Raw genomic sequence first — 27,303 nt, forward strand, 5'->3', positions numbered from 1 at the left:
TCTCCCTCTCTCTCCTCTATCTCCCCTCCCAGCCCGCTCTCCTCTCTCTCCCCTCCCAGCCCTCTCTCCTCTATCTCCCCTCCCAGCCCTCTCTCCTCTCTCTCCCCTCACAGCCCTCTCTCCTCTCTCCCCTCACTTCCCTCCCAGCCCTCTCTCCTCTATCTCCCCTCCCAGCCCTCTCTCCTCTCTCTCCCCTCACAGCCCTCTCTCCTCTCTCCCCTCACTTCCCTCCCAGCCCTCTCTCCTCTATCTCCCCTCCCAGCCCTCTCTCCCCTCTCTCCCCTCACAGCCCTCTCTCCTCTCTCCCCTCACTTCCCTCCCAGCCCTCTCTCCTCTATCTCCCCTCCCAGCCCTCTCTCCTCTATCTCCCCTCCCAGCCCTCTCTCCTCTCTCTCCCCTCTCTCCCCTCCCAGCCCTCTCTCCTCTCTCTTCCCTCCCAGCCCTCTCTCCTCTCTCTCCCCTCTCTTCCCTCCCAGCCCTCTGTCCCCTCTCTTCCCTCCCAGCCCTCTCTCTCCTCTCTCCCCTCCCAGCCCTCTCTCCTCTCCCCTCTCCTCCCTCCCAGCCCTCTCCTCCCTCTCAGCCCTCTCTCCTCTCTCTTCCCTCCCATCCCTCTCTCCTCCCCTCCTAGCCATCTCTCCCCTCCCCTCTCAGCCCTCTCTCTTCTCCTCCCTCCCAGCTCTCTCCTCCCTCTCAGCCCTCTCTCCTCTCTCTTCCCTCCCATCCCTCTCTCCTCCCTCCCAGCTCTCTCCCCCCTCTCAGCCCTCTCTCCTCTCTCTTCCCTCCCATCCCTCTCTCCTCCCCTCCCAGCCCTCTCTCCTCTCTCTCCCCTCCCAGCCCTCTCTCCTCTCTCTCCCCTCTCTTCCCTCCCAGCCCTCTCTCCTCTCTCTTCCCTCCCAGCCCTCTCTCCTCTCTCTCCCCTCTCTACCCTCCCAGCCCTCTGTCCCCTCTTCCCTCCCAGCCCTCTCTCTCCTCTCTCCCCTCCCAGCCCTCTCTCCTCTCCCCTCTCCTCCCTCCCAGCCCTCTCCTCCTTCTCAGCCCTCTCTCTCCTCTCTTCCCTCCCATCCCTCTCTCCTCCCCTCCCAGCCATCTCTCCCCTCCCCTCTCAGCCCTCTCTCCTCTCCTCCCTCCCAGCTCTCTCCTCCCTCCCAGCCCTCTCCTCCCTCTCAGCCCTCTCTCCTCACACTTCCCTCCCATCCCTCTCTCCTCCCCTCCCAGCCCTCTCTCCTCTCTCTCCCCTCCCAGCATTCTCTCCTCTCTCCCCTCCCAGCCCTCTCTCCTCTCTCCCCTCCCAGCCCTCTCTCCTCTCTCCCCTCCCAGCCCTCTCTCCTCTCTCCCCTCCCAGCCCTCTCTCTCCTCCCAGCCCTCTCTCCTCTCTCTCCTCCCAGCCCTCTCTCTATAGTGTGTCCCTCATGCTGAGTTGTCCTCTTTGAGATTCCCTTCTTTTAACTCTTGCTCTTTTTGTGTCTTATTTCTAGTGGTCTGTTTGCCAGTCACTACACAGAAACCCACTACCTGGAAGACGGCAGCGCAGTCACCGGCTCTCACAACCTCACGGTACGGTATTACGTCTAACGGAGTCTCACAACCTCACGGTACGGTATTACGTCTAACGGAGTCTCACAACCTCACGGTACGGTATTACGTCTAACGGAGTCTCACAACCTCACGGTACGGTATTACGTCTAACGGAGTCTCACAACCTCACGGTACGGTATGAAGTCTAACGGAGTCTCACAACCTCACGTACGGTATGAAGTCTAACGGAGTCTCACAACCTCACGGTACGGTATGAAGTCTAACGGAGTCTCATAACCTCACGGTACGGTATTACGTCTAACGGAGTCTCACAACCTCACGGTACGGTATTACGTCTAACGGAGTCTCACAACCTCAGGGTACGGTATTAAGTCTAACGGAGTCTCATAACCTCACGGTACGGTATTAAGTCTAACGGAGTCTCATAACCTCACGGTACGGTATTAAGTCTAACGGAGTCTCATAACCTCACGGTACGGTATTAAGTCTAACGGAGTCTCATAACCTCACGGTACGGTATTAAGTCTAACGGAGTCTCATAACCTCACGGTACGGTATTAAGTCTAACGGAGTCTCACAACCTCACGGTACGGTATTAAGTCTAACGGAGTCTCATAACCTCACGGTACGGTATTAAGTCTAACGGAGTCTCATAACCTCACGGTACGGTATTAAGTCTAACGGAGTCTCACAACCTCACGGTACGGTATTAAGTCTAACGGAGTCTCATAACCTCACGGTACGGTATTAAGTCTAACGGAGTCTCATAAACTCCCGGTACGGTATTACGTCTAACGGAGTCTCACAACCTCACGGTACGGTATTAAGTCTAACGGAGTCTCATAACCTCACGGTACGGTATTAAGTCTAACGGAGTCTCATAACCTCACGGTACGGTATTACGTCTAACGGAGTCTCATAACCTCACGGTACGGTATTACGTCTAACGGAGTCTCACAACCTCACGGTACGGTATTAAGGCTAACGGAGTCTCACGACCTCACGGTACGGTATTAAGTCTAACGGAGTCTCACAACCTCACGGTACGGTATGAAGTCTAACGGAGTCTCACAACCTTAGGGTACGGTATTAAGTCTAACGGAGTCTCATAACCTCACGGTACGGTATTAAGTCTAACGGAGTCTCACAACCTCACGGTACGGTATTAAGTCTAACGGAGTCTCATAACCTCACGGTACGGTATTAAGTCTAATGGAGTCTCATAACCTCACGGTACGGTATTACGTCTAACGGAGTCTCATAACTTGGAGTTAAGTCAAATCAAATCAAATCAAATGTATTCAAAAAGCCCTTCTTACATCAGCTGATACTTCATCCCCTAGTGACCGGATCCCCTAGTGACCGGGTCCCCTAGTGACCGGGTCCCATAGTGACTGGGTCCCCTAGTGACTGGATCCCCTAGTGACTGAGTCTGCTAGTGACTGAATCCCCTAGTGACTGGGTCCCCTAAAGACTGAATCCCCTAGTGACTGGGTCCCCTGGTGACTGGGTCCGCCAGTGACTGGGTCCCCTAGTGACTGGGTCCCTTAGTGACTGGGTCCCCCAGTGATTGGGTCCCCTAGTGACTGGGTTCCCTAGCAACTGGGTCTCCTAATGACTGGATCCCCTAGTGACTGGATCCCCTAGTGACTGGGTCCCCTAGTGACTGGGTCCCCCAGTGACTGGGTCCCCTAGTGACTGGATCCCCTAGTGACTGGGTCCCCAAGTGACTGGGTCCCCTAGTGACTGGGTCCCCTAGTGACTGGGTCCCCTAGTGACTGGGTCCCTTAGTGACTGGGTTCCCTAGCGACTGGGTCCCCTAGTGACTGGATCCCCTAGTGACTGGGTCCCTTCATGGGAGTGTCAGACTGGAGGGTTCTACAGTCCCCTAGTGACTGCGTCTCCTAGTGACTGGGTCCCCTGGTGACTGGGTCCCTTCATGGGAGTGTGGGACTCAGACTGGAGGGTTCTTCAGTCCCCTAGTGACTGGGTCCCTTCATGGGAGTGTGGGACTCAGACTGGATTGGCCCATTATTCCAGTCTCCCATCAGTCTAAGACGGACTGATCCATTGGTGATTTATTGGCCTGTCTGGGGGGAGTTAGGGGGGAGGGAGGAATCTGAGCCCCTTCATTCCCCTATTTCATGTGTCAGTATTTAATGCCAGCTAAGCGTCTGTCAGAGGCAATGTATTAGATGGAGGGAGGGAGTGATGAGTGAGGGAGGGAGTGATGAGTGAGGGAATGAGAGTGATGAGTGAGGGAGGGAGTGATGAGTGAGGAGGAGAGTGATGAGTGAGGGAGGGAGGGAGGGAGTGATGAGTGAGGGAGGGAGTGATGAGTGAGGGAGGGAGAGAGAGATGAGTGAGGGAGGGAGTGATGAGTGAGGGAGGGAGTGATGAGTGAGAGCCTCTTCACTTCTCCGTCCTTACCCGTTAATTTGTCTGTTTTATAGCTCTCTGTAATGGAAGACTTTCCAGGCATTGTTCCTCGCCCAGATGACGTACCAGACACAGGAAGGGAGACCCTAGTCCTTCATGACAGATTGTTAAAATACAGGATCTCAAAACGTTTTCTATCCATACAAAACGTGTAAGAATAAACACATGGCAATGATGAACAAAATACAAGTTTGATAAATTCTACATTCACAGAGGTGTTCAACATTCACAGAGGTGTACAACAGGCCATTCCAATCTCTCCTTTCCATTTTAGTATCTTAATTTGAGACAGTTTGCTACAGCAGGAAAATAATCCGGCAGCAACAGGCCCAGCCTTGTCCTAACAGTATGTTAAACTCTCTGTCCTACCTTCCTGCCCCTCCTACCTACCCTGACAGCCCGGCCTTGTCCTAACAGTATGTTAAACTCTCTGTCCTACCTTCCTGCCCCTCCTACCTACCCTGACAGCGGGGCCTTGTCCTAACAGTATGTTAAACTCTCTGTCCTACCTTCCTGTCCCTCCTACCTACCCTGACAGCCCAGCCTTGTCCTAACAGTATGTTAAACTCTCTGTCCTACCGTCCTGCCCCTCCTACCTACCCTGACAGCGGGGCATTGTCCTAACAGTATGTTAAACTCTCTGTCCTACCTTCCTGCCCCTCCTACCTACCCTGACAGCAGGGCCTTGTCCTAACAGTATGTTAAACTCTCTGTCCTACCTTCCTGCCCCTCCTACCTACCCTGACAGCCTGGCCTTGTCCTAACAGTATGTTAAACTCTCTGTCCTACCTTCCTGCCCCTCCTACCTACCCTGACAGCCCAGCCTTGTCCTAACAGTATGTTAAACTCTCTGTCCTACCTTCCTGCCCCTCCTACCTACCCTGACAGCGGGGCCTTGTCCTAACAGTATGTTAAACTCTCTGTCCTACCTTCCTGCCCCTCCTACCTACCCTGACAGCCCGGCCTTGTCCTAACAGTATGTTAAACTCTCTGTCCTACCTTCCTGCCCCTCCTACCTACCCTGACAGCAGGGCCTTGTCCTAACAGTATGTTAAACTCTCTGTCCTACCTTCCTGCCCCTCCTACCTACCCTGACAGCCCGGCCTTGTCCTAACAGTATGTTAAACTCTCTGTCCTACCTTCCTGCCCCTCCTACCTACCCTGACAGCGGGGCCTTGTCCTAACAGTATGTTAAACTCTCTGTCCTACCTTCCTGCCCCTCCTACCTACCCTGACAGCCCGGCCTTGTCCTAACAGTATGTTAAACTCTCTGTCCTACCTTCCTGCCCCTCCTACCTACCCTGACAGCAGGGCCTTGTCCTAACAGTATGTTAAACTCTCTGTCCTACCTTCCTGCCCCTCCTACCTACCCTGACAGCCTGGCCTTGTCCTAACAGTATGTTAAACTCTCTGTCCTACCTTCCTGCCCCTCCTACCTACCCTGACAGCCCAGCCTTGTCCTAACAGTATGTTAAACTCTCTGTCCTACCTTCCTGCCCCTCCTACCTACCCTGACAGCGGGGCCTTGTCCTAACAGTATGTTAAACTCTCTGTCCTACCTTCCTGCCCCTCCTACCTACCCTGACAGCCCGGCCTTGTCCTAACAGTATGTTAAACTCTCTGTCCTACCTTCCTGCCCCTCCTACCTACCCTGACAGCAGGGCCTTGTCCTAACAGTATGTTAAACTCTCTGTCCTACCTTCCTGCCCCTCCTACCTACCCTGACAGCCCGGCCTTGTCCTAACAGTATGTTAAACTCTCTGTCCTACCTTCCTGCCCCTCCTACCTACCCTGACAGCAGGGCCTTGTCCTAACAGTATGTTAAACTCTCTGTCCTACCTTCCTGCCCCTCCTACCTACCCTGACAGCAGGGCCTTGTCCTAACAGTATGTTAAACTCTCTGTCCTACCTTCCTGCCCCTCCTACCTACCCTGACAGCCCGGCCTTGTCCTAACAGTATGTTAAACTCTCTTCCCAGGTGAACTGCTATTACCACGGACAGGTGCAGGGACATATCTATTCTGATGTCAGCCTCAGTACCTGCTCAGGTCTCAGGTGAGTGTGAGTGTGAGTGTGAGTGTGAGTGTGAGTGTGTGTGTGTGTGTGTGTGTGTGTGTATGTATATATATATATATATATATATATATATATATATATATATATATCAGGGTGCCAAGCAGTTAGATTAGCCTGAAGCAACGAGCATTCTCTGAACTGTGTTCTTCCTCTCTGTTTCTCTCTGCCTCTGTGTTCTTCTTCTCTGTATCTCTCTGCCTCTGTGTTCTTCTTCTCTGTATCTCTCTGCCTCTGTGTTCTTCTTCTCTGTTTCTCTCTGCCTCTGTGTTCTTCTCTGTTTCTCTCTGCCTCTGTGTTGTTCTCTGTTTCTCTCTGCCTCTGTGTTCCTCTCTGTTTCTCTCTGCCTCTGTGTTCTTCTCTGTTTCTCTCTGCCTCTGTGTTCTTCCTCTCTGTTTCTCTCTGCCTCTGTGTTCTTCTCTCTCTGCCTCTGTGTTCTTCTCTGTTTCTCTCTGCCTCTGTGTTCCTCTGTTTCTCTCTGCCTCTGTGTTCTTCTTCTCTGTTTCTCTCTGCCTCTGTGTTCCTCTCTGTTTCTCTCTGCCTCTGTGTTCCTCTCTGTTTCTCTGCCTCTGTGTTCTTCTCTCTCTCTCTCTGCCTCTGTGTTCCTCTCTGTTTCTCTCTGCCTCTGTGTTCCTCTCTGTTTCTCTCTGCCTCTGTGTTCTTCTTCTCTGTTTCTCTCTGCCTCTGTGTTCTTCTCTCTCTCTCTCTGCCTCTGTGTTCTTCTCTGTTTCTCTCTGTAACTAAAGATAAACAGAGTTACCATATAAACACACCTTAGTGATGAATGGAAATGTATCCCTGTGTTAATGATTCAAGACAATGATATACAGTCAGAGTAATACAAGACTTTAACCCAGCAAAGACCCGCAAAGCTGGAAAAAAGAACCGTTCAGCGTTCACAGATGTCAAGTAGGACTAACGATTCTGCTAATATTACTGGACAACATCAGGAATGTCCTTCCCAAAACGTGCCAACAGTTTTCCCCCTCTAAGGAGTGATAGGGGTAATTGTTAAGCCCTTTGAGCGCATTCCCAATTGGTACCCTATTCCCTATGTAGTGCACTACTTTTAACCAGAGCCCCATAGGGTTCTTGTTAAAAGTAGTGCACTATATAGGGAATAGGGTGCCGTTTGTGATGCAGGCCCTGTTTTACAGGCCGCTCATTTTTCTGCCCCTCTACAACCTGTCTCTGGATGGACAGATGCAGAGGGCTTAGCTTGACGAGTGCTATGCTGCCTGGCGCGACGGCCAAGACAAACTGTTTCTGGGTTTTTTTTAGTTGGCAGCTTTAGTCTGGCTTTGGGAGCGTTGTTTTTTAAATGTTAAGTTTCTGTGGTTATGAATGTTGTCAGGCGGTTGATTAAAACTCAGAGTTTCAGTCTCGGTGGACGGAGACGTCACTTTAAATCACCAGGGCGGTTTTTTAGTCGTGTGAGAAAAGTTGCCGGTGAGAAATAAGAGACTCTCGTGACGGACAGACGGAGAATGAGAAACCAACGGGGAAGGATATTACTTTATGACTTATTCAGACAAAACGTCTGCCTCTTGATCTGTTCCCAGGAATAACAGTGAGACTTTATTGACGAGGTAAAAGTAGTGTTACCCACAATGCACCTCAACGTCTCAATTAACTATTTATGACGTTAATAAGATCCATTATCCAACATTCTGTAGAAAGAAAACATCATGACAGACATTTAAGAAATGTCCTTCTTCTTCTACTACTTTATTGATTGATGATCGATTTGATCGATTAATCAATATCACCCTTGTATTCCCAGTGGCTTCATCTCACTGGAAAACAGATCCTACGTGTTGGAGCCGTCGACGGATCCCTCCGGTGGATCCCACAGGATCTACCGGTCAGAACAGCTCGACCTCACACCTGGCTCGTGTGGTCATGGCTTCAACGTATCGCTGGTTCGTGGAGACACCCAGAACACCCACAACCAATCAGACAGCCCCTTCGGAGCCTTCAGCACCAGAGTAAGCAGCAGACATGAAATACCATGGCTGTGTTTACACAGGCAGCCCCCCAAATCTGATCTTTGGTCACTAATTGGTCTTTTGACCAATCAGATCAGAATCTTTTGCCAATATTTAGGGAAAATATCAGAATTGGGCTTCTTGTGTAAACACAGACATAGTCTCAAAAGCTAAATGTTCCATTTCAACATTTTGCACAAAAAATGTTGTCTTTACGTCCATCTACAGATAGAGACTAGGAGGACTTCAGATCAAACCTCAATCAATAGAGACTAGTCGCACGGGGCTCTGGTTAAATGTAGTGCACTACGTAGGGGGATCAGGTGTCTCTGGTTAAATGTAGTGCACTACGTAGGGGATCAGGTGTCTCTGGTTAAATGTAGTGCACTACGTAGGGAATCAGGTGTCTCTGGTTAAATGTAGTGCACTACGTAGGGAATCAGGTGGCTCTGGTTAAATGTAGTGCACTACGTAGGGAATCAGGTGTCTCTGGTTAAATGTAGTGCACTACGTTGGGAATCAGGTGGTTAAATGTAGTGCACTACGTAGGGAATCAGGTGTCTCTGGTTAAATGTAGTGCACTACGTAGGGAATCAGGTGGCTCTGGTTAAATGTAGTGCACTACGTAGGGAATCAGGTGTCTCTGGTTAAATGTAGTGCACTACGTAGGGAATCAGGTGTCTCTGGTTAAATGTAGTGCACTACGTAGGGAATCAGGTGGATCTGGTTAAATGTAGTGCACTACGTAGGGAATCAGGTGGTTAAATGTAGTGCACTACGTAGGGAATCAGGTGGTTAAATGTAGTGCACTACGTAGGGAATCAGGTGGTTAAATGTAGTGCACTACGTAGGGAATCAGGTGGTTAAATGTAGTGCACTACGTAGGGGATCAGGTGGTTAAATGTAGTGCACTACGTAGGGGATCAGGTGGTTAAATGTAGTGCACTACGTAGGGAATCAGGTGGTTAAATGTAGTGCACTACGTAGGGAATCAGGTGTCTCTGGTTAAATGTAGTGCACTACGTAGGGAATCAGGTGTCTCTGGTTAAATGTAGTGCACTACGTAGGGAATCAGGTGTCTCTGGTTAAATGTAGTGCACTACGTAGGGGGATCAGGTGTCTCTGGTTAAATGTAGTGCACTACGTAGGGGATCAGGTGTCTCTGGTTAAATGTAGTGCACTACGTAGGGAATCAGGTGTCTCTGGTTAAATGTAGTGCACTACGTAGGGAATCAGGTGGCTCTGGTTAAATGTAGTGCACTACGTAGGGAATCAGGTGTCTCTGGTTAAATGTAGTGCACTACGTTGGGAATCAGGTGGTTAAATGTAGTGCACTACGTAGGGAATCAGGTGTCTCTGGTTAAATGTAGTGCACTACGTAGGGAATCAGGTGGCTCTGGTTAAATGTAGTGCACTACGTAGGGAATCAGGTGTCTCTGGTTAAATGTAGTGCACTACGTAGGGAATCAGGTGTCTCTGGTTAAATGTAGTGCACTACGTAGGGAATCAGGTGGTTAAATGTAGTGCACTACGTAGGGAATCAGGTGGTTAAATGTAGTGCACTACGTAGGGAATCAGGTGGTTAAATGTAGTGCACTACGTAGGGGATCAGGTGGTTAAATGTAGTGCACTACGTAGGGAATCAGGTGGATCTGGTTAAATGTAGTGCACTACGTAGGGAATCAGGTGGTTAAATGTAGTGCACTACGTAGGGAATCAGGTGGTTAAATGTAGTGCACTACGTAGGGAATCAGGTGGTTAAATGTAGTGCACTACGTAGGGAATCAGGTGGTTAAATGTAGTGCACTACGTAGGGGATCAGGTGGTTAAATGTAGTGCACTACGTAGGGGATCAGGTGGTTAAATGTAGTGCACTACGTAGGGAATCAGGTGGTTAAATGTAGTGCACTACGTAGGGAATCAGGTGTCTCTGGTTAAATGTAGTGCACTACGTAGGGAATCAGGTGTCTCTGGTTAAATGTAGTGCACTACGTAGGGAATCAGGTGTCTCTGGTTAAATGTAGTGCACTACGTAGGGAATCAGGTGTCTCTGGTTAAATGTAGTGCACTACGTAGGGAATCAGGTGTCTCTGGTTAAATGTAGTGCACTACGTAGGGAATCAAGTGGTTAAACGTAGTGCACTACGTAGGGAATCAGGTGGTTAAATGTAGTGCACTACGTAGGGAATCAGGTGGTTAAATGTAGTGCACTACGTAGGGGATCAGGTGGTTAAATGTAGTGCACTACGTAGGGAATCAGGTGGTTAAATGTAGTGCACTACGTAGGGAACCAGGTGGCTCTGGTTAAATGTAGTGCACTACGTAGGGAATCAGGTGGTTAAATGTAGTGCACTACGTAGGGAATCAGGTGGTTAAATGTAGTGCACTACGTAGGGAATCAGGTGGTTAAATGTAGTGCACTACGTAGGGAATCAGGTGGTTAAATGTAGTGCACTACGTAGGGAATCAGGTGTCTCTGGTTAAATGTAGTGCACTACGTAGGGAATCAGGTGTCTCTGGTTAAATGTAGTGCACTACGTAGGGAATCAGGTGTCTCTGGTTAAATGTAGTGCACTACGTAGGGAATCAGGTGGTTAAATGTAGTGCACTACGTAGGGAATCAGGTGTCTCTGGTTAAATGTAGTGCACTACGTAGGGAATCAGGTGTCTCTGGTTAAATGTAGTGCACTACGTAGGGAATCAGGTGTCTCTGGTTAAATGTAGTGCACTACGTAGGGAATCAGGTGTGTCTGGTTAAATGTAGTGCACTACGAAGGGAATCAGGTGTCTCTGGTTAAATGTAGTGCACTACGTAGGGAATCAGGTGTCTCTGGTTAAATGTAGTGCACTACGTAGGGGAATCAGGTGTCTCTGGTTAAATGTAGTGCACTACGTAGGGAATCAGTTGGCTCTGGTTAAATGTAGTGCACTACGTAGGGAATCAGGTGGGACTGGTTAAATGTAGTGCACTATGTAGGGGAATCAGGTGTCTCTGGTTAAATGTAGTGCACTACGTAGGGAATCAGGTGTCTCTGGTTAAATGTAGTGCACTACGTAGGGAATCAGGTGGCTCTGGTTAAATGTAGTGCACTACGTAGGGAACCAGGTGTCTCTGGTTAAATGTAGTGCACTACGTAGGGAACCAGGTGTCTCTGGTTAAATGTAGTGCACTACGTAGGGAATCAGGTGGTTAAATGTAGTGCACTACGTAGGGAATCAGGTGTCTCTGGTTAAATGTAGTGCACTACGTAGGGAACCAGGTGTCTCTGGTTAAATGTAGTGCACTACGTAGGGAATCAGGTGTCTCTGGTTAAATGTAGTGCACTACGTAGGGAATCAGGTGTCTCTGGTTAAATGTAGTGCACTACGTAGGGAATCAGGTGGATCTGGTTAAATGTAGTGCACTACGTAGGGAATCAGGTGGTTAAATGTAGTGCACTACGTAGGGAATCAGGTGGTTAAATGTAGTGCACTACGTAGGGAATCAGGTGGTTAAATGTAGTGCACTACGTAGGGAATCAGGTGGTTAAATGTAGTGCACTACGTAGGGGATCAGGTGGTTAAATGTAGTGCACTACGTAGGGGATCAGGTGGTTAAATGTAGTGCACTACGTAGGGAGTCAGGTGGTTAAATGTAGTGCACTACGTAGGGAATCAGGTGTCTCTGGTTAAATGTAGTGCACTACGTAGGGAATCAGGTGTCTCTGGTTAAATGTAGTGCACTACGTAGGGAATCAGGTGTCTCTGGTTAAATGTAGTGCACTACGTAGGGGGATCAGGTGTCTCTGGTTAAATGTAGTGCACTACGTAGGGGATCAGGTGTCTCTGGTTAAATGTAGTGCACTACGTAGGGAATCAGGTGTCTCTGGTTAAATGTAGTGCACTACGTAGGGAATCAGGTGGCTCTGGTTAAATGTAGTGCACTACGTAGGGAATCAGGTGTCTCTGGTTAAATGTAGTGCACTACGTTGGGAATCAGGTGGTTAAATGTAGTGCACTACGTAGGGAATCAGGTGTCTCTGGTTAAATGTAGTGCACTACGTAGGGAATCAGGTGGCTCTGGTTAAATGTAGTGCACTACGTAGGGAATCAGGTGTCTCTGGTTAAATGTAGTGCACTACGTAGGGAATCAGGTGTCTCTGGTTAAATGTAGTGCACTACGTAGGGAATCAGGTGGATCTGGTTAAATGTAGTGCACTACGTAGGGAATCAGGTGGTTAAATGTAGTGCACTACGTAGGGAATCAGGTGGTTAAATGTAGTGCACTACGTAGGGAATCAGGTGGTTAAATGTAGTGCACTACGTAGGGAATCAGGTGGTTAAATGTAGTGCACTACGTAGGGGATCAGGTGGTTAAATGTAGTGCACTACGTAGGGGATCAGGTGGTTAAATGTAGTGCACTACGTAGGGAATCAGGTGGTTAAATGTAGTGCACTACGTAGGGAATCAGGTGTCTCTGGTTAAATGTAGTGCACTACGTAGGGAATCAGGTGTCTCTGGTTAAATGTAGTGCACTACGTAGGGAATCAGGTGTCTCTGGTTAAATGTAGTGCACTACGTAGGGAATCAGGTGTCTCTGGTTAAATGTAGTGCACTACGTAGGGAATCAGGTGTCTCTGGTTAAATGTAGTGCACTACGTAGGGAATCAGGTGGTTAAACGTAGTGCACTACGTAGGGAATCAGGTGGTTAAATGTAGTGCACTACGTAGGGAATCAGGTGGTTAAATGTAGTGCACTACGTAGGGGATCAGGTGGTTAAATGTAGTGCACTACGTAGGGAATCAGGTGGTTAAATGTAGTGCACTACGTAGGGAACCAGGTGGCTCTGGTTAAATGTAGTGCACTACGTAGGGAATCAGGTGGTTAAATGTAGTGCACTACGTAGGGAATCAGGTGGTTAAATGTAGTGCACTACGTAGGGAATCAGGTGGTTAAATGTAGTGCACTACGTAGGGAATCAGGTGGTTAAATGTAGTGCACTACGTAGGGAATCAGGTGTCTCTGGTTAAATGTAGTGCACTACGTAGGGAATCAGGTGTCTCTGGTTAAATGTAGTGCACTACGTAGGGAATCAGGTGTCTCTGGTTAAATGTAGTGCACTACGTAGGGAATCAGGTGGTTAAATGTAGTGCACTACGTAGGGAATCAGGTGTCTCTGGTTAAATGTAGTGCACTACGTAGGGAATCAGGTGTCTCTGGTTAAATGTAGTGCACTACGTAGGGAATCAGGTGTCTCTGGTTAAATGTAGTGCACTACGTAGGGAATCAGGTGTGTCTGGTTAAATGTAGTGCACTACGAAGGGAATCAGGTGTCTCTGGTTAAATGTAGTGCACTACGTAGGGAATCAGGTGTCTCTGGTTAAATGTAGTGCACTACGTAGGGAATCAGGTGGGACTGGTTAAATGTAGTGCACTACGTAGGGAATCAGGTGTCTCTGGTTAAATGTAGTGCACTACGTAGGGAATCAGGTGGCTCTGGTTAAATGTAGTGCACTACGTAGGGAATCAGGTGGGACTGGTTAAATGTAGTGCACTATGTAGGGGAATCAGGTGTCTCTGGTTAAATGTAGTGCACTACGTAGGGAATCAGGTGTCTCTGGTTAAATGTAGTGCACTACGTAGGGAATCAGGTGGCTCTGGTTAAATGTAGTGCACTACGTAGGGAACCAGGTGTCTCTGGTTAAATGTAGTGCACTACGTAGGGAACCAGGTGTCTCTGGTTAAATGTAGTGCACTACGTAGGGAATCAGGTGGTTAAATGTAGTGCACTACGTAGGGAATCAGGTGTCTCTGGTTAAATGTAGTGCACTACGTAGGGAACCAGGTGTCTCTGGTTAAATGTAGTGCACTACGTAGGGAATCAGGTGTCTCTGGTTAAATGTAGTGCACTACGTAGGGAATCAGGTGTCTCTGGTTAAATGTAGTGCACTACGTAGGGAATCAGGTGGCTCTGGTTAAATGTAGTGCACTACGTAGGGAATCAGGTGGTTAAATGTAGTGCACTACGTAGGGAATCAGGTGTCTCTGGTTAAATGTAGTGCACTACGTAGGGAATCAGGTGTCTCTGGTTAAATGTAGTGCACTACGTAGGGAATCAGGTGGCTCTGGTTAAATGTACTGCACAACGTGGGGAATCAGGTGGCTCTGGTTAAATGTAGTGCACTACGTAGGGAATCAGGTGTCTCTGGTTAAATGTAGTGCACTACGTAGGGAATCAGGTGTCTCTGGTTAAATGTAGTGCACTACGTAGGGAATCAGGTGGCTCTGGTTAAATGTACTGCACAACGTGGGGAATCAGGTGGCTCTGGTTAAATGTAGTGCACTACGTAGGGGGATCAGGTGTCTCTGGTTAAATGTAGTGCACTACGTAGGGGATCAGGTGTCTCTGGTTAAATGTAGTGCACTACGTAGGGAATCAGGTGTCTCTGGTTAAATGTAGTGCACTACGTAGGGAATCAGGTGGCTCTGGTTAAATGTAGTGCACTACGTAGGGAATCAGGTGTCTCTGGTTAAATGTAGTGCACTACGTTGGGAATCAGGTGGTTAAATGTAGTGCACTACGTAGGGAATCAGGTGTCTCTGGTTAAATGTAGTGCACTACGTAGGGAATCAGGTGGCTCTGGTTAAATGTAGTGCACTACGTAGGGAATCAGGTGTCTCTGGTTAAATGTAGTGCACTACGTAGGGAATCAGGTGTCTCTGGTTAAATGTAGTGCACTACGTAGGGAATCAGGTGGATCTGGTTAAATGTAGTGCACTACGTAGGGAATCAGGTGGTTAAATGTAGTGCACTACGTAGGGAATCAGGTGGTTAAATGTAGTGCACTACGTAGGGAATCAGGTGGTTAAATGTAGTGCACTACGTAGGGAATCAGGTGGTTAAATGTAGTGCACTACGTAGGGGATCAGGTGGTTAAATGTAGTGCACTACGTAGGGGATCAGGTGGTTAAATGTAGTGCACTACGTAGGGAATCAGGTGGTTAAATGTAGTGCACTACGTAGGGAATCAGGTGTCTCTGGTTAAATGTAGTGCACTACGTAGGGAATCAGGTGTCTCTGGTTAAATGTAGTGCACTACGTAGGGAATCAGGTGTCTCTGGTTAAATGTAGTGCACTACGTAGGGAATCAGGTGTCTCTGGTTAAATGTAGTGCACTACGTAGGGAATCAGGTGGTTAAATGTAGTGCACTACGTAGGGAATCAGGTGTCTCTGGTTAAATGTAGTGCACTACGTAGGGAATCAGGTGTCTCTGGTTAAATGTAGTGCACTACGTAGGGAATCAGGTGTCTCTGGTTAAATGTAGTGCACTACGTAGGGAATCAGGTGTCTCTGGTTAAATGTAGTGCACTACGTAGGGAATCAGGTGTCTCTGGTTAAATGTAGTGCACTACGTATGGAATCAGGTGGTTAAACGTAGTGCACTACGTAGGGAATCAGGTGGTTAAATGTAGTGCACTACGTAGGGAATCAGGTGGTTAAATGTAGTGCACTACGTAGGGGATCAGGTGGTTAAATGTAGTGCACTACGTAGGGAATCAGGTGGTTAAATGTAGTGCACTACGTAGGGAACCAGGTGGCTCTGGTTAAATGTAGTGCACTACGTAGGGAATCAGGTGGTTAAATGTAGTGCACTACGTAGGGAATCAGGTGGTTAAATGTAGTGCACTACGTAGGGAATCAGGTGGTTAAATGTAGTGCACTACGTAGGGAATCAGGTGGTTAAATGTAGTGCACTACGTAGGGAATCAGGTGTCTCTGGTTAAATGTAGTGCACTACGTAGGGAATCAGGTGTCTCTGGTTAAATGTAGTGCACTACGTAGGGAATCAGGTGTCTCTGGTTAAATGTAGTGCACTACGTAGGGAATCAGGTGGTTAAATGTAGTGCACTACGTAGGGAATCAGGTGTCTCTGGTTAAATGTAGTGCACTACGTAGGGAATCAGGTGTCTCTGGTTAAATGTAGTGCACTACGTAGGGAATCAGGTGTCTCTGGTTAAATGTAGTGCACTACGTAGGGAATCAGGTGTGTCTGGTTAAATGTAGTGCACTACGAAGGGAATCAGGTGTCTCTGGTTAAATGTAGTGCACTACGTAGGGAATCAGGTGTCTCTGGTTAAATGTAGTGCACTACGTAGGGGAATCAGGTGTCTCTGGTTAAATGTAGTGCACTACGTAGGGAATCAGTTGGCTCTGGTTAAATGTAGTGCACTACGTAGGGAATCAGGTGGGACTGGTTAAATGTAGTGCACTATGTAGGGAATCAGGTGTCTCTGGTTAAATGTAGTGCACTACGTAGGGAATCAGGTGGCTCTGGTTAAATGTAGTGCACTACGTAGGGAATCAGGTGGCTCTGGTTAAATGTAGTGCACTACGTAGGGAATCAGGTGGGACTGGTTAAATGTAGTGCACTATGTAGGGAATCAGGTGTCTCTGGTTAAATGTAGTGCACTACGTAGGGAATCAGGTGTCTCTGGTTAAATGTAGTGCACTACGTAGGGAATCAGGTGGCTCTGGTTAAATGTAGTGCACTACGTAGGGAACCAGGTGTCTCTGGTTAAATGTAGTGCACTACGTAGGGAACCAGGTGTCTCTGGTTAAATGTAGTGCACTACGTAGGGAATCAGGTGGTTAAATGTAGTGCACTACGTAGGGAATCAGGTGTCTCTGGTTAAATGTAGTGCACTACGTAGGGAACCAGGTGTCTCTGGTTAAATGTAGTGCACTACGTAGGGAATCAGGTGTCTCTGGTTAAATGTAGTGCACTACGTAGGGAATCAGGTGTCTCTGGTTAAATGTAGTGCACTACGTAGGGAATCAGGTGTCTCTGGTTAAATGTAGTGCACTACGTAGGGAATCAGGTGTCTCTGGTTAAATGTAGTGCACTACGTAGGGAATCAGGTGTCTCTGGTTAAATGTAGTGCACTACGTAGGGAATCAGGTGTCTCTGGTTAAATGTAGTGCACTACGTAGGGAATCAGGTGTCTCTGGTTAAATGTAGTGCACTACGTAGGGAATCAGGTGGTTAAACGTAGTGCACTACGTAGGGAATCAGGTGGTTAAATGTAGTGCACTACGTAGGGAATCAGGTGGTTAAATGTAGTGCACTACGTAGGGGATCAGGTGGTTAAATGTAGTGCACTACGTAGGGAATCAGGTGGTTAAATGTAGTGCACTACGTAGGGAACCAGGTGGCTCTGGTTAAATGTAGTGCACTACGTAGGGAATCAGGTGGTTAAATGTAGTGCACTACGTAGGGAATCAGGTGGTTAAATGTAGTGCACTACGTAGGGAATCAGGTGGTTAAATGTAGTGCACTACGTAGGGAATCAGGTGGTTAAATGTAGTGCACTACGTAGGGAATCAGGTGTCTCTGGTTAAATGTAGTGCACTACGTAGGGAATCAGGTGTCTCTGGTTAAATGTAGTGCACTACGTAGGGAATCAGGTGTCTCTGGTTAAATGTAGTGCACTACGTAGGGAATCAGGTGGTTAAATGTAGTGCACTACGTAGGGAATCAGGTGTCTCTGGTTAAATGTAGTGCACTACGTAGGGAATCAGGTGTCTCTGGTTAAATGTAGTGCACTACGTAGGGAATCAGGTGTCTCTGGTTAAATGTAGTGCACTACGTAGGGAATCAGGTGTGTCTGGTTAAATGTAGTGCACTACGAAGGGAATCAGGTGTCTCTGGTTAAATGTAGTGCACTACGTAGGGAATCAGGTGTCTCTGGTTAAATGTAGTGCACTACGTAGGGGAATCAGGTGTCTCTGGTTAAATGTAGTGCACTACGTAGGGAATCAGTTGGCTCTGGTTAAATGTAGTGCACTACGTAGGGAATCAGGTGGGACTGGTTAAATGTAGTGATCTATGTAGGGGAATCAGGTGTCTCTGGTTAAATGTAGTGCACTACGTAGGGAATCAGGTGTCTCTGGTTAAATGTAGTGCACTACGTAGGGAATCAGGTGGCTCTGGTTAAATGTAGTGCACTACGTAGGGAACCAGGTGTCTCTGGTTAAATGTAGTGCACTACGTAGGGAACCAGGTGTCTCTGGTTAAATGTAGTGCACTACGTAGGGAATCAGGTGGTTAAATGTAGTGCACTACGTAGGGAATCAGGTGTCTCTGGTTAAATGTAGTGCACTACGTAGGGAACCAGGTGTCTCTGGTTAAATGTAGTGCACTACGTAGGGAATCAGGTGTCTCTGGTTAAATGTAGTGCACTACGTAGGGAATCAGGTGTCTCTGGTTAAATGTAGTGCACTACGTAGGGAATCAGGTGTCTCTGGTTAAATGTAGTGCACTACGTAGGGAATCAGGTGTCTCTGGTTAAATGTAGTGCACTACGTAGGGAATCAGGTGGTTAAACGTAGTGCACTACGTAGGGAATCAGGTGGTTAAATGTAGTGCACTACGTAGGGAATCAGGTGGTTAAATGTAGTGCACTACGTAGGGGATCAGGTGGTTAAATGTAGTGCACTACGTAGGGAATCAGGTGGTTAAATGTAGTGCACTACGTAGGGAACCAGGTGGCTCTGGTTAAATGTAGTGCACTACGTAGGGAATCAGGTGGTTAAATGTAGTGCACTACGTAGGGAATCAGGTGGTTAAATGTAGTGCACTACGTAGGGAATCAGGTGGTTAAATGTAGTGCACTACGTAGGGAATCAGGTGGTTAAATGTAGTGCACTACGTAGGGAATCAGGTGTCTCTGGTTAAATGTAGTGCACTACGTAGGGAATCAGGTGTCTCTGGTTAAATGTAGTGCACTACGTAGGGAATCAGGTGTCTCTGGTTAAATGTAGTGCACTACGTAGGGAATCAGGTGGTTAAATGTAGTGCACTACGTAGGGAATCAGGTGTCTCTGGTTAAATGTAGTGCACTACGTAGGGAATCAGGTGTCTCTGGTTAAATGTAGTGCACTACGAAGGGAATCAGGTGTCTCTGGTTAAATGTAGTGCACTACGTAGGGAATCAGGTGTCTCTGGTTAAATGTAGTGCACTACGAAGGGAATCAGGTGTCTCTGGTTAAATGTAGTGCACTACGAAGGGAATCAGGTGTCTCTGGTTAAATGTAGTGCACTACGTAGGGAATCAGGTGTCTCTGGTTAAATGTAGTGCACTACGTAGGGGAATCAGGTGTCTCTGGTTAAATGTAGTGCACTACGTAGGGAATCAGTTGGCTCTGGTTAAATGTAGTGCACTACGTAGGGAATCAGGTGGGACTGGTTAAATGTAGTGCACTATGTAGGGGAATCAGGTGTCTCTGGTTAAATGTAGTGCACTACGTAGGGAATCAGGTGTCTCTGGTTAAATGTAGTGCACTACGTAGGGAATCAGGTGGCTCTGGTTAAATGTAGTGCACTACGTAGGGAACCAGGTGTCTCTGGTTAAATGTAGTGCACTACGTAGGGAACCAGGTGTCTCTGGTTAAATGTAGTGCACTACGTAGGGAATCAGGTGGTTAAATGTAGTGCACTACGTAGGGAATCAGGTGTCTCTGGTTAAATGTAGTGCACTACGTAGGGAACCAGGTGTCTCTGGTTAAATGTAGTGCACTACGTAGGGAATCAGGTGTCTCTGGTTAAATGTAGTGCACTACGTAGGGAATCAGGTGTCTCTGGTTAAATGTAGTGCACTACGTAGGGAATCAGGTGGCTCTGGTTAAATGTAGTGCACTACGTAGGGAATCAGGTGGTTAAATGTAGTGCACTACGTAGGGAATCAGGTGTCTCTGGTTAAATGTAGTGCACTACGTAGGGAATCAGGTGTCTCTGGTTAAATGTAGTGCACTACGTAGGGAATCAGGTGGCTCTGGTTAAATGTACTGCACAACGTGGGGAATCAGGTGGCTCTGGTTAAATGTAGTGCACTACGTAGGGAATCAGGTGTCTCTGGTTAAATGTAGTGCACTACGTAGGGAATCAGGTGGCTCTGGTTAAATGTAGTGCACTACGTACTACTGTATTGACTGGTTTGGCTGTGATATTTACTTCTGCCCTTTTTAGAGAGCCACAGTGAAATGTGTCCTCTTGATGATCTGAAAGATAAAAGTCTCTCTCTCTCTCTCTCTCTCTCTCTCTCTCTCTCTCTCTCTTTCCCCTCCTCTCTCTGGCTCAATTCAATTCAAGGGGATTTATTAGCATGGGAAACATATGTTAACATTGCCAAAGCAAGTGAAGTAGATTATATACAAAAGTGAAATAAACAATAAAATTGAACAGTAAACATGACACTCACAGAAGTTCCAAAATAATAAAGACATTACAAATGTCATATTATTATTTGTCTCTATCTTCCTCTCCTTTCTTTATGTCCCTCTCTCTCCCCTCCTCTCTCTTCATCTCACCCTTTCCTTCCCCCCACAGCAAAGGAGACATGCCCAGAGTACCACCAAGTATGTGGAGCTGATCATCGTAGCTGACAACAGAGAGGTAAGCACCATGGGGTGACCTGGGATGACCTTTCACCTTCCTCTGTCACATCCACCCCAGAGACACACATCAGACTCCCAGCCCAGTTCTATTATCGTTAGGTATTTGACCATCTGACTTATAGGTGGGGCTCTCCTCCGCTACTCCCACTATGCTGCGTGTGTTCTGAGAGAGGGTAGAGAGGGTAGAGAGAGAGAGAGAGAGAGAGAGAGAGAGAGAGAGAGAGAGAGAGAGAGAGAGAGAGAGAGAGAGAGAGAGACGAAATGAGGGGAGAGGATGTTTCAATTCAAAGGGTACAAAAGGGAAAATAAATAAACATAAATATGGGTTGTATTTACAATGGTGTTTGTTCTTCACTGGTTGACCTTTTCTTGTGGCAACAGGTCACGAATCTTGCTGATGTGATGCACACTGTGGTATTTCACCCAGTAGATATGGGAGTTTATCACATTTGGATTTGTTTTTGAATTCTTTGTGGATCTGTGTAATCTGAGGGAAATGTGTGTCTCTAATATGGTCATACATTGGGCAGGAGGTTAGGAGGTGCAGGTCAGTTTCCACCTCATTTTGTGGGCAGTGTGCACATAGCCTGTCTTCTCTGGAGAGCCAGGCTTCTCTTGTCTTCTCTTGTCTCTAACAGTAAATGAAGGTCAGTGTGCCAGAGCCTGTCTTCTCTTGAGAGCCAGTCTTCTCTTGTCTTCTCTTGTCTCTGACAGTAAATGAAGATCAGTATGTCAGAGCCTGTCTTCTCTTGTCTCTGACAGTAAATGAAGGTCAGTGTGCCAGAGCCTGTCTTCTCTTGTCTCTGACAGTAAATGAAGGTCAGTGTGACAGAGCCTGTCTTCTCTTGTCTCTGACAGTAAATGAAGGTCAGTGTGACAGAGCCTGTCTTCTCTTGTCTCTAACAGTAAATGAAGATCAGTATGTCAGAGCCTGTCTTCTCTTGTCTCTGACAGTAAATGAAGGTCAGTGTGACAGAGCCTGTCTTCTCTTGTCTCTGACAGTAAATGAAGGTCAGTGTGACAGAGCCTGTCTTCTCTTGTCTCTGACAGTAAATGAAGGTCAGTGTGACAGAGCCTGTCTTCTCTTGAGAGCCAGGCTTCTCTTGTCTCTGACAGTAAATGAAGGTCAGTGTGACAGAGCCTGTCTTCTCTTGTCTCTGACAGTAAATGGTCAGTGTGACAGAGCCTGTCTTCTCTTGTCTCTGACAGTAAATGAAGGTCAGTGTGACAGAGCCTGTCTTCTCTTGTCTCTGACAGTAAATGAAGGTCAGTGTGACAGAGCCTGTCTTCTCTTGTCTCTGACAGTAAATGAAGGTCAGTGTGACAGAGCCTGTCTTCTCTTGTCTTTGACAGGAAATGAAGGTCAGTGTGCCAGAGCCTGTCTTCTCTTGTCTCTGACAGTAAGTGAAGGTCAGTGTGCCAGAGCCTGTCTTCTCTTGTCTCTGACAGTAAATGAAGGTCAGTGTGCCAGAGCCTGTCTTCTCTTGTCTTCTCTTGTCTCTAACAGTAAATGAAGGTCAGTGTGACAGAGCCTGTCTTCTCTTGTCTTCTCTTGTCTCTAACAGTAAATGAAGGTCAGTGTGACAGAGCCTGTCTTCTCTTGTCTCTGACAGTAAATGAAGGTCAGTGTGCCAGAGCCTGTCTTCTCTTGTCTCTGACAGTAAATGAAGGTCAGTGCGCCAGAGCCTGTCTTCTCTTGTCTCTGACAGTAAGTGAAGGTCAGTGTGCCAGAGCCTGTCTTCTCTTGTCTCTGACAGTAAATGAAGATCAGTGTGCCAGAGCATGTCTTCTCTTGTCTCTGACAGTAAATGAAGGTCAGTGTGCCAGAGTCTGTCTTCTCTTGTCTCTGACAGTAAGTGAAGGTCAGTGTGCCAGAGCCTGTCTTCTCTTGTCTCTGACAGTAAGTGAAGGTCAGTGTGCCAGAGCCTGTCTTCTCTTGTCTCTGACAGTAAATGAAGGTCAGTGTGACAGAGCCTGTCTTCTATTGTCTCTGACAGTAAGTGAAGGTCAGTGTGACAGAGCCTGTCTTCTCTTGTCTCTGACAGTAAATGAAGGTCAGTGTGACAGAGCCTGTCTTCTCTTGTCTCTGACAGTAAGTGAAGGTCAGTGTGCCAGAGCCTGTCTTCTATTGTCTCTGACAGTAAATGAAGGTCAGTGTGCCAGAGCCTGTCTTCTCTTGTCTCTGACAGTAAATGAAGGTCAGTGTGCCAGAGCCTGTCTTCTCTTGTCTCTGACAGTAAATGAAGGTCAGTGTGACAGAGCCTGTCTTCTCTTGTCTCTGAAGGTAAGTGAAGGTCAGTGTGACAGAGCCTGTCTTCTCTTGTCTCTGACAGTAAGTGAAGGTCAGTGTGACAGAGCCTGTCTTCTCTTGTCTCTGACAGTAAGTGAAGGTCAGTGTGACAGAGCCTGTCTTCTCTTGTCTCTGACAGTAAATGAAGGTCAGTGTGGCAGAGCCTGTCTTCTCTTGTCTCTGACAGTAAATGAAGGTCAGTGTGACAGAGCCTGTCTTCTCTTGTCTCTGACAGTAAGTGAAGGTCAGTGTGACAGAGCCTGTCTTCTCTTGTCTCTGACAGTAAATGAAGGTCAGTGTGACAGAGCCTGTCTTCTCTTGTCTCTAACAGTAAATGAAGATCAGTATGTCAGAGCCTGTCTTCTCTTGTCTCTGACAGTAAATGAAGGTCAGTGTGACAGAGCCTGTCTTCTCTTGTCTCTGACAGTAAATGAAGGTCAGTGTGACAGAGCCTGTCTTCTCTTGTCTCTGACAGTAAATGAAGGTCAGTGTGACAGAGCCTGTCTTCTCTTGAGAGCCAGGCTTCTCTTGTCTCTGACAGTAAATGAAAGTCAGTATGTCAGAGCCTGTCTTCTCTTGTCTCTGACAGTAAATGAAGGTCAGTGTGACAGAGCCTGTCTTCTCTTGTCTCTGACAGTAAATGAAGGTCAGTGTGACAGAGCCTGTCTTCTCTTGTCTCTAACAGTAAATGAAGATCAGTATGTCAGAGCCTGTCTTCTCTTGTCTCTGACAGTAAATGAAGGTCAGTGTTACAGAGCCTGTCTTCTCTTGTCTCTGACAGTAAATGAAGGTCAGTGTGACAGAGCCTGTCTTCTCTTGTCTCTGACAGTAAATGAAGGTCAGTGTGACAGAGCCTGTCTTCTCTTGAGAGCCAGGCTTCTCTTGTCTCTGACAGTAAATGAAGGTCAGTGTGACAGAGCCTGTCTTCTCTTGTCTCTGACAGTAAATGGTCAGTGTGACAGAGCCTGTCTTCTCTTGTCTCTGACAGTAAATGAAGGTCAGTGTGACAGAGCCTGTCTTCTCTTGTCTCTGACAGTAAATGAAGGTCAGTGTGACAGAGCCTGTCTTCTCTTGTCTCTGACAGTAAATGAAGGTCAGTGTGACAGAGCCTGTCTTCTCTTGTCTTTGACAGGAAATGAAGGTCAGTGTGCCAGAGCCTGTCTTCTCTTGTCTCTGACAGTAAGTGAAGGTCAGTGTGCCAGAGCCTGTCTTCTCTTGTCTCTGACAGTAAATGAAGATCAGTGTGCCAGAGCCTGTCTTCTCTTGTCTTCTCTTGTCTCTAACAGTAAATGAAGGTCAGTGTGACAGAGCCTGTCTTCTCTTGTCTTCTCTTGTCTCTAACAGTAAATGAAGGTCAGTGTGACAGAGCCTGTCTTCTCTTGTCTCTGACAGTAAATGAAGGTCAGTGTGCCAGAGCCTGTCTTCTCTTGTCTCTGACAGTAAATGAAGGTCAGTGCGCCAGAGCCTGTCTTCTCTTGTCTCTGACAGTAAGTGAAGGTCAGTGTGCCAGAGCATGTCTTCTCTTGTCTCTGACAGTAAATGAAGGTCAGTGTGCCAGAGTCTGTCTTCTCTTGTCTCTGACAGTAAGTGAAGGTCAGTGTGCCAGAGCCTGTCTTCTCTTGTCTCTGACAGTAAATGAAGGTCAGTGTGACAGAGCCTGTCTTCTATTGTCTCTGACAGTAAGTGAAGGTCAGTGTGACAGAGCCTGTCTTCTCTTGTCTCTGACAGTAAATGAAGGTCAGTGTGACAGAGCCTGTCTTCTCTTGTCTCTGACAGTAAGTGAAGGTCAGTGTGCCAGAGCCTGTCTTCTATTGTCTCTGACAGTAAATGAAGGTCAGTGTGCCAGAGCCTGTCTTCTCTTGTCTCTGACAGTAAATGAAGGTCAGTGTGCCATAGCCTGTCTTCTCTTGTCTCTGACAGTAAATGAAGGTCAGTGTGACAGAGCCTGTCTTCTCTTGTCTCTGAAGGTAAGTGAAGGTCAGTGTGACAGAGCCTGTCTTCTCTTGTCTCTGACAGTAAGTGAAGGTCAGTGTGACAGAGCCTGTCTTCTCTTGTCTCTGACAGTAAGTGAAGGTCAGTGTGACAGAGCCTGTCTTCTCTTGTCTCTGACAGTAAATGAAGGTCAGTGTGGCAGAGCCTGTCTTCTCTTGTCTCTGACAGTAAATGAAGGTCAGTGTGACAGAGCCTGTCTTCTCTTGTCTCTGACAGTAAGTGAAGGTCAGTGTGACAGAGCCTGTCTTCTCTTGTCTCTGACAGTAAATGAAGGTCAGTGTGACAGAGCCTGTCTTCTCTTGTCTCTAACAGTAAATGAAGATCAGTATGTCAGAGCCTGTCTTCTCTTGTCTCCGACAGTAAATGAAGGTCAGTGTGACAGAGCCTGTCTTCTCTTGTCTCTGACAGTAAATGAAGGTCAGTGTGACAGAGCCTGTCTTCTCTTGTCTCTGACAGTAAATGAAGGTCAGTGTGACAGAGCCTGTCTTCTCTTGAGAGCCAGGCTTCTCTTGTCTCTGACAGTAAATGAAAGTCAGTGTGACAGAGCCTGTCTTCTCTTGTCTCTGACAGTAAATGAAGGTCAGTGTGACAGAGCCTGTCTTCTCTTGTCTCTGACAGTAAATGAAGGTCAGTGTGACAGAGCCTGTCTTCTCTTGTCTCTGACAGTAAATGAAGGTCAGTGTGACAGAGCCTGTCTTCTATTGTCTTTGACAGGAAATGAAGGTCAGTGTGCCAGAGCCTGTCTTCTCTTGTCTCTGACAGTAAGTGAAGGTCAGTGTGCCAGAGCCTGTCTTCTCTTGTCTCTGACAGTAAATGAAGGTCAGTGTGCCAGAGCCTGTCTTCTCTTGTCTTCTCTTGTCTCTAACAGTAAATGAAGGTCAGTGTGACAGAGCCTGTCTTCTCTTGTCTTCTCTTGTCTCTGACAGTAAATGAAGGTCAGTGTGACAGAGCCTGTCTTCTCTTGTCTCTGACAGTAAATGAAGGTCAGTGTGCCAGAGCCTGTCTTCTCTTGTCTCTGACAGTAAATGAAGGTCAGTGTGCCAGAGCCTGTCTTCTCTTGTCTCTGACAGTAAGTGAAGGTCAGTGTGCCAGAGCATGTCTTCTATTGTCTCTGACAGTAAATGAAGGTCAGTGTGCCAGAGCCTGTCTTCTCTTGTCTCTGACAGTAAATGAAGGTCAGTGTGCCAGAGCCTGTCTTCTCTTGTCTCTGACAGTAAATGAAGGTCAGTGTGCCAGAGCCTGTCTTCTCTTGTCTCTGACAGTAAATGAAGGTCAGTGTGACAGAGCCTGTCTTCTCTTTTCTCTGAAGGTAAGTGAAGGTCAGTGTGACAGAGCCTGTCTTCTCTTGTCTCTGACAGTAAATGAAGGTCAGTGTGACAGAGCCTGTCTTCTCTTGTCTCTGACAGTAAGTGAAGGTCAGTGTGACAGAGCCTGTCTTCTCTTGTCTCTGACAGTAAATGAAGGTCAGTGTGACAGAGCCTGTCTTCTCTTGTCTCTGACAGTAAATGAAGGTCAGTGTGACAGAGCCTGTCTTCTCTTGTCTCTGACAGTAAGTGAAGGTCAGTGTGACAGAGCCTGTCTTCTCTTGTCTCTGACAGTAAATGAAGGTCAGTGTGACAGAGCCTGTCTTCTCTTGTCTCTGACAGTAAGTGAAGGTCAGTGTGACAGAGCCTGTCTTCTCTTGTCTCTGACAGTAAATGAAGGTCAGTGTGACAGAGCCTGTCTTCTCTTGTCTCTGACAGTAAATGAAGGTCAGTGTGACAGAGCCTGTCTTCTCTTGTCTCTGACAGTAAGTGAAGGTCAGTGTGACAGAGCCTGTCTTCTCTTGTCTCTGACAGTAAATGAAGGTCAGTGTGACAGAGCCTGTCTTCTCTTGTCTCTGACAGTAAGTGAAGGTCAGTGTGACAGAGCCTGTCTTCTCTTGTCTCTGACAGTAAATGAAGGTCAGTGTGACAGAGCCTGTCTTCTCTTGTCTCTGACAGTAAATGAAGGTCAGTGTGACAGAGCCTGTCTTCTCTTGTCTCTGACAGTAAATGAAGGTCAGTGTGCCAGAGCCTGTCTTCTCTTGTCTCTGACAGTAAATGAAGGTCAGTGTGACAGAGCCTGTCTTCTCTTGTCTCTGACAGTAAATGAAGGTCAGTGTGCCAGAGCCTGTCTTCTCTTGTCTCTGACAGTAAATGAAGGTCAGTGTGCCAGAGCCTGTCTTCTCTTGTCTCTGACAGTAAATGAAGGTCAGTGTGCCAGAGCCTGTCTTCTCCCGTTTCTCTGACAGTAAATGAAGGTCAGTGTGACAGAGCCTGTCTTCTCTTGTCTCTGAATGTAAGTGAAGGTCAGTGTGACAGAGCCTGTCTTCTCTTGTCTCTGACAGTAAATGAAGGTCAGTGTGACAGAGCCTGTCTTCTCTTGTCTCTGACAGTAAGTGAAGGTCAGTGTGACAGAGCCTGTCTTCTCTTGTCTCTGACAGTAAATGAAGGTCAGTGTGACAGAGCCTGTCTTCTCTTGTCTCTGACAGTAAGTGAAGGTCAGTGTGACAGAGCCTGTCTTCTCTT

The 27,303-nt window shown here is 47.4% G+C and overlaps 1 protein-coding gene across 1 annotated transcript in view; it reads left to right on the forward strand.

Annotated features, from left to right (window-relative positions):
* Positions 1–27,303, forward strand: part of LOC139569890 (disintegrin and metalloproteinase domain-containing protein 12-like) — a gene marked incomplete at its 5' end in the record, with an annotated part of 223,864 nt that overhangs the window by 67,043 nt on the left and 129,518 nt on the right. The window contains 4 exons of the mRNA XM_071391213.1: positions 1,476–1,554; positions 5,954–6,030; positions 7,832–8,036; positions 20,405–20,470. Coding sequence (XP_071247314.1) covers positions 1,476–1,554; positions 5,954–6,030; positions 7,832–8,036; positions 20,405–20,470 — 427 coding nt within the window. The remainder of the gene's footprint in view (positions 1–1,475; positions 1,555–5,953; positions 6,031–7,831; positions 8,037–20,404; positions 20,471–27,303) is intronic.

The sequence above is a fragment of the Salvelinus alpinus genome, chromosome 3, assembly GCF_045679555.1.
Source record: "Salvelinus alpinus chromosome 3, SLU_Salpinus.1, whole genome shotgun sequence".
In the NCBI taxonomy this organism is placed as follows: domain Eukaryota; kingdom Metazoa; phylum Chordata; class Actinopteri; order Salmoniformes; family Salmonidae; genus Salvelinus; species Salvelinus alpinus.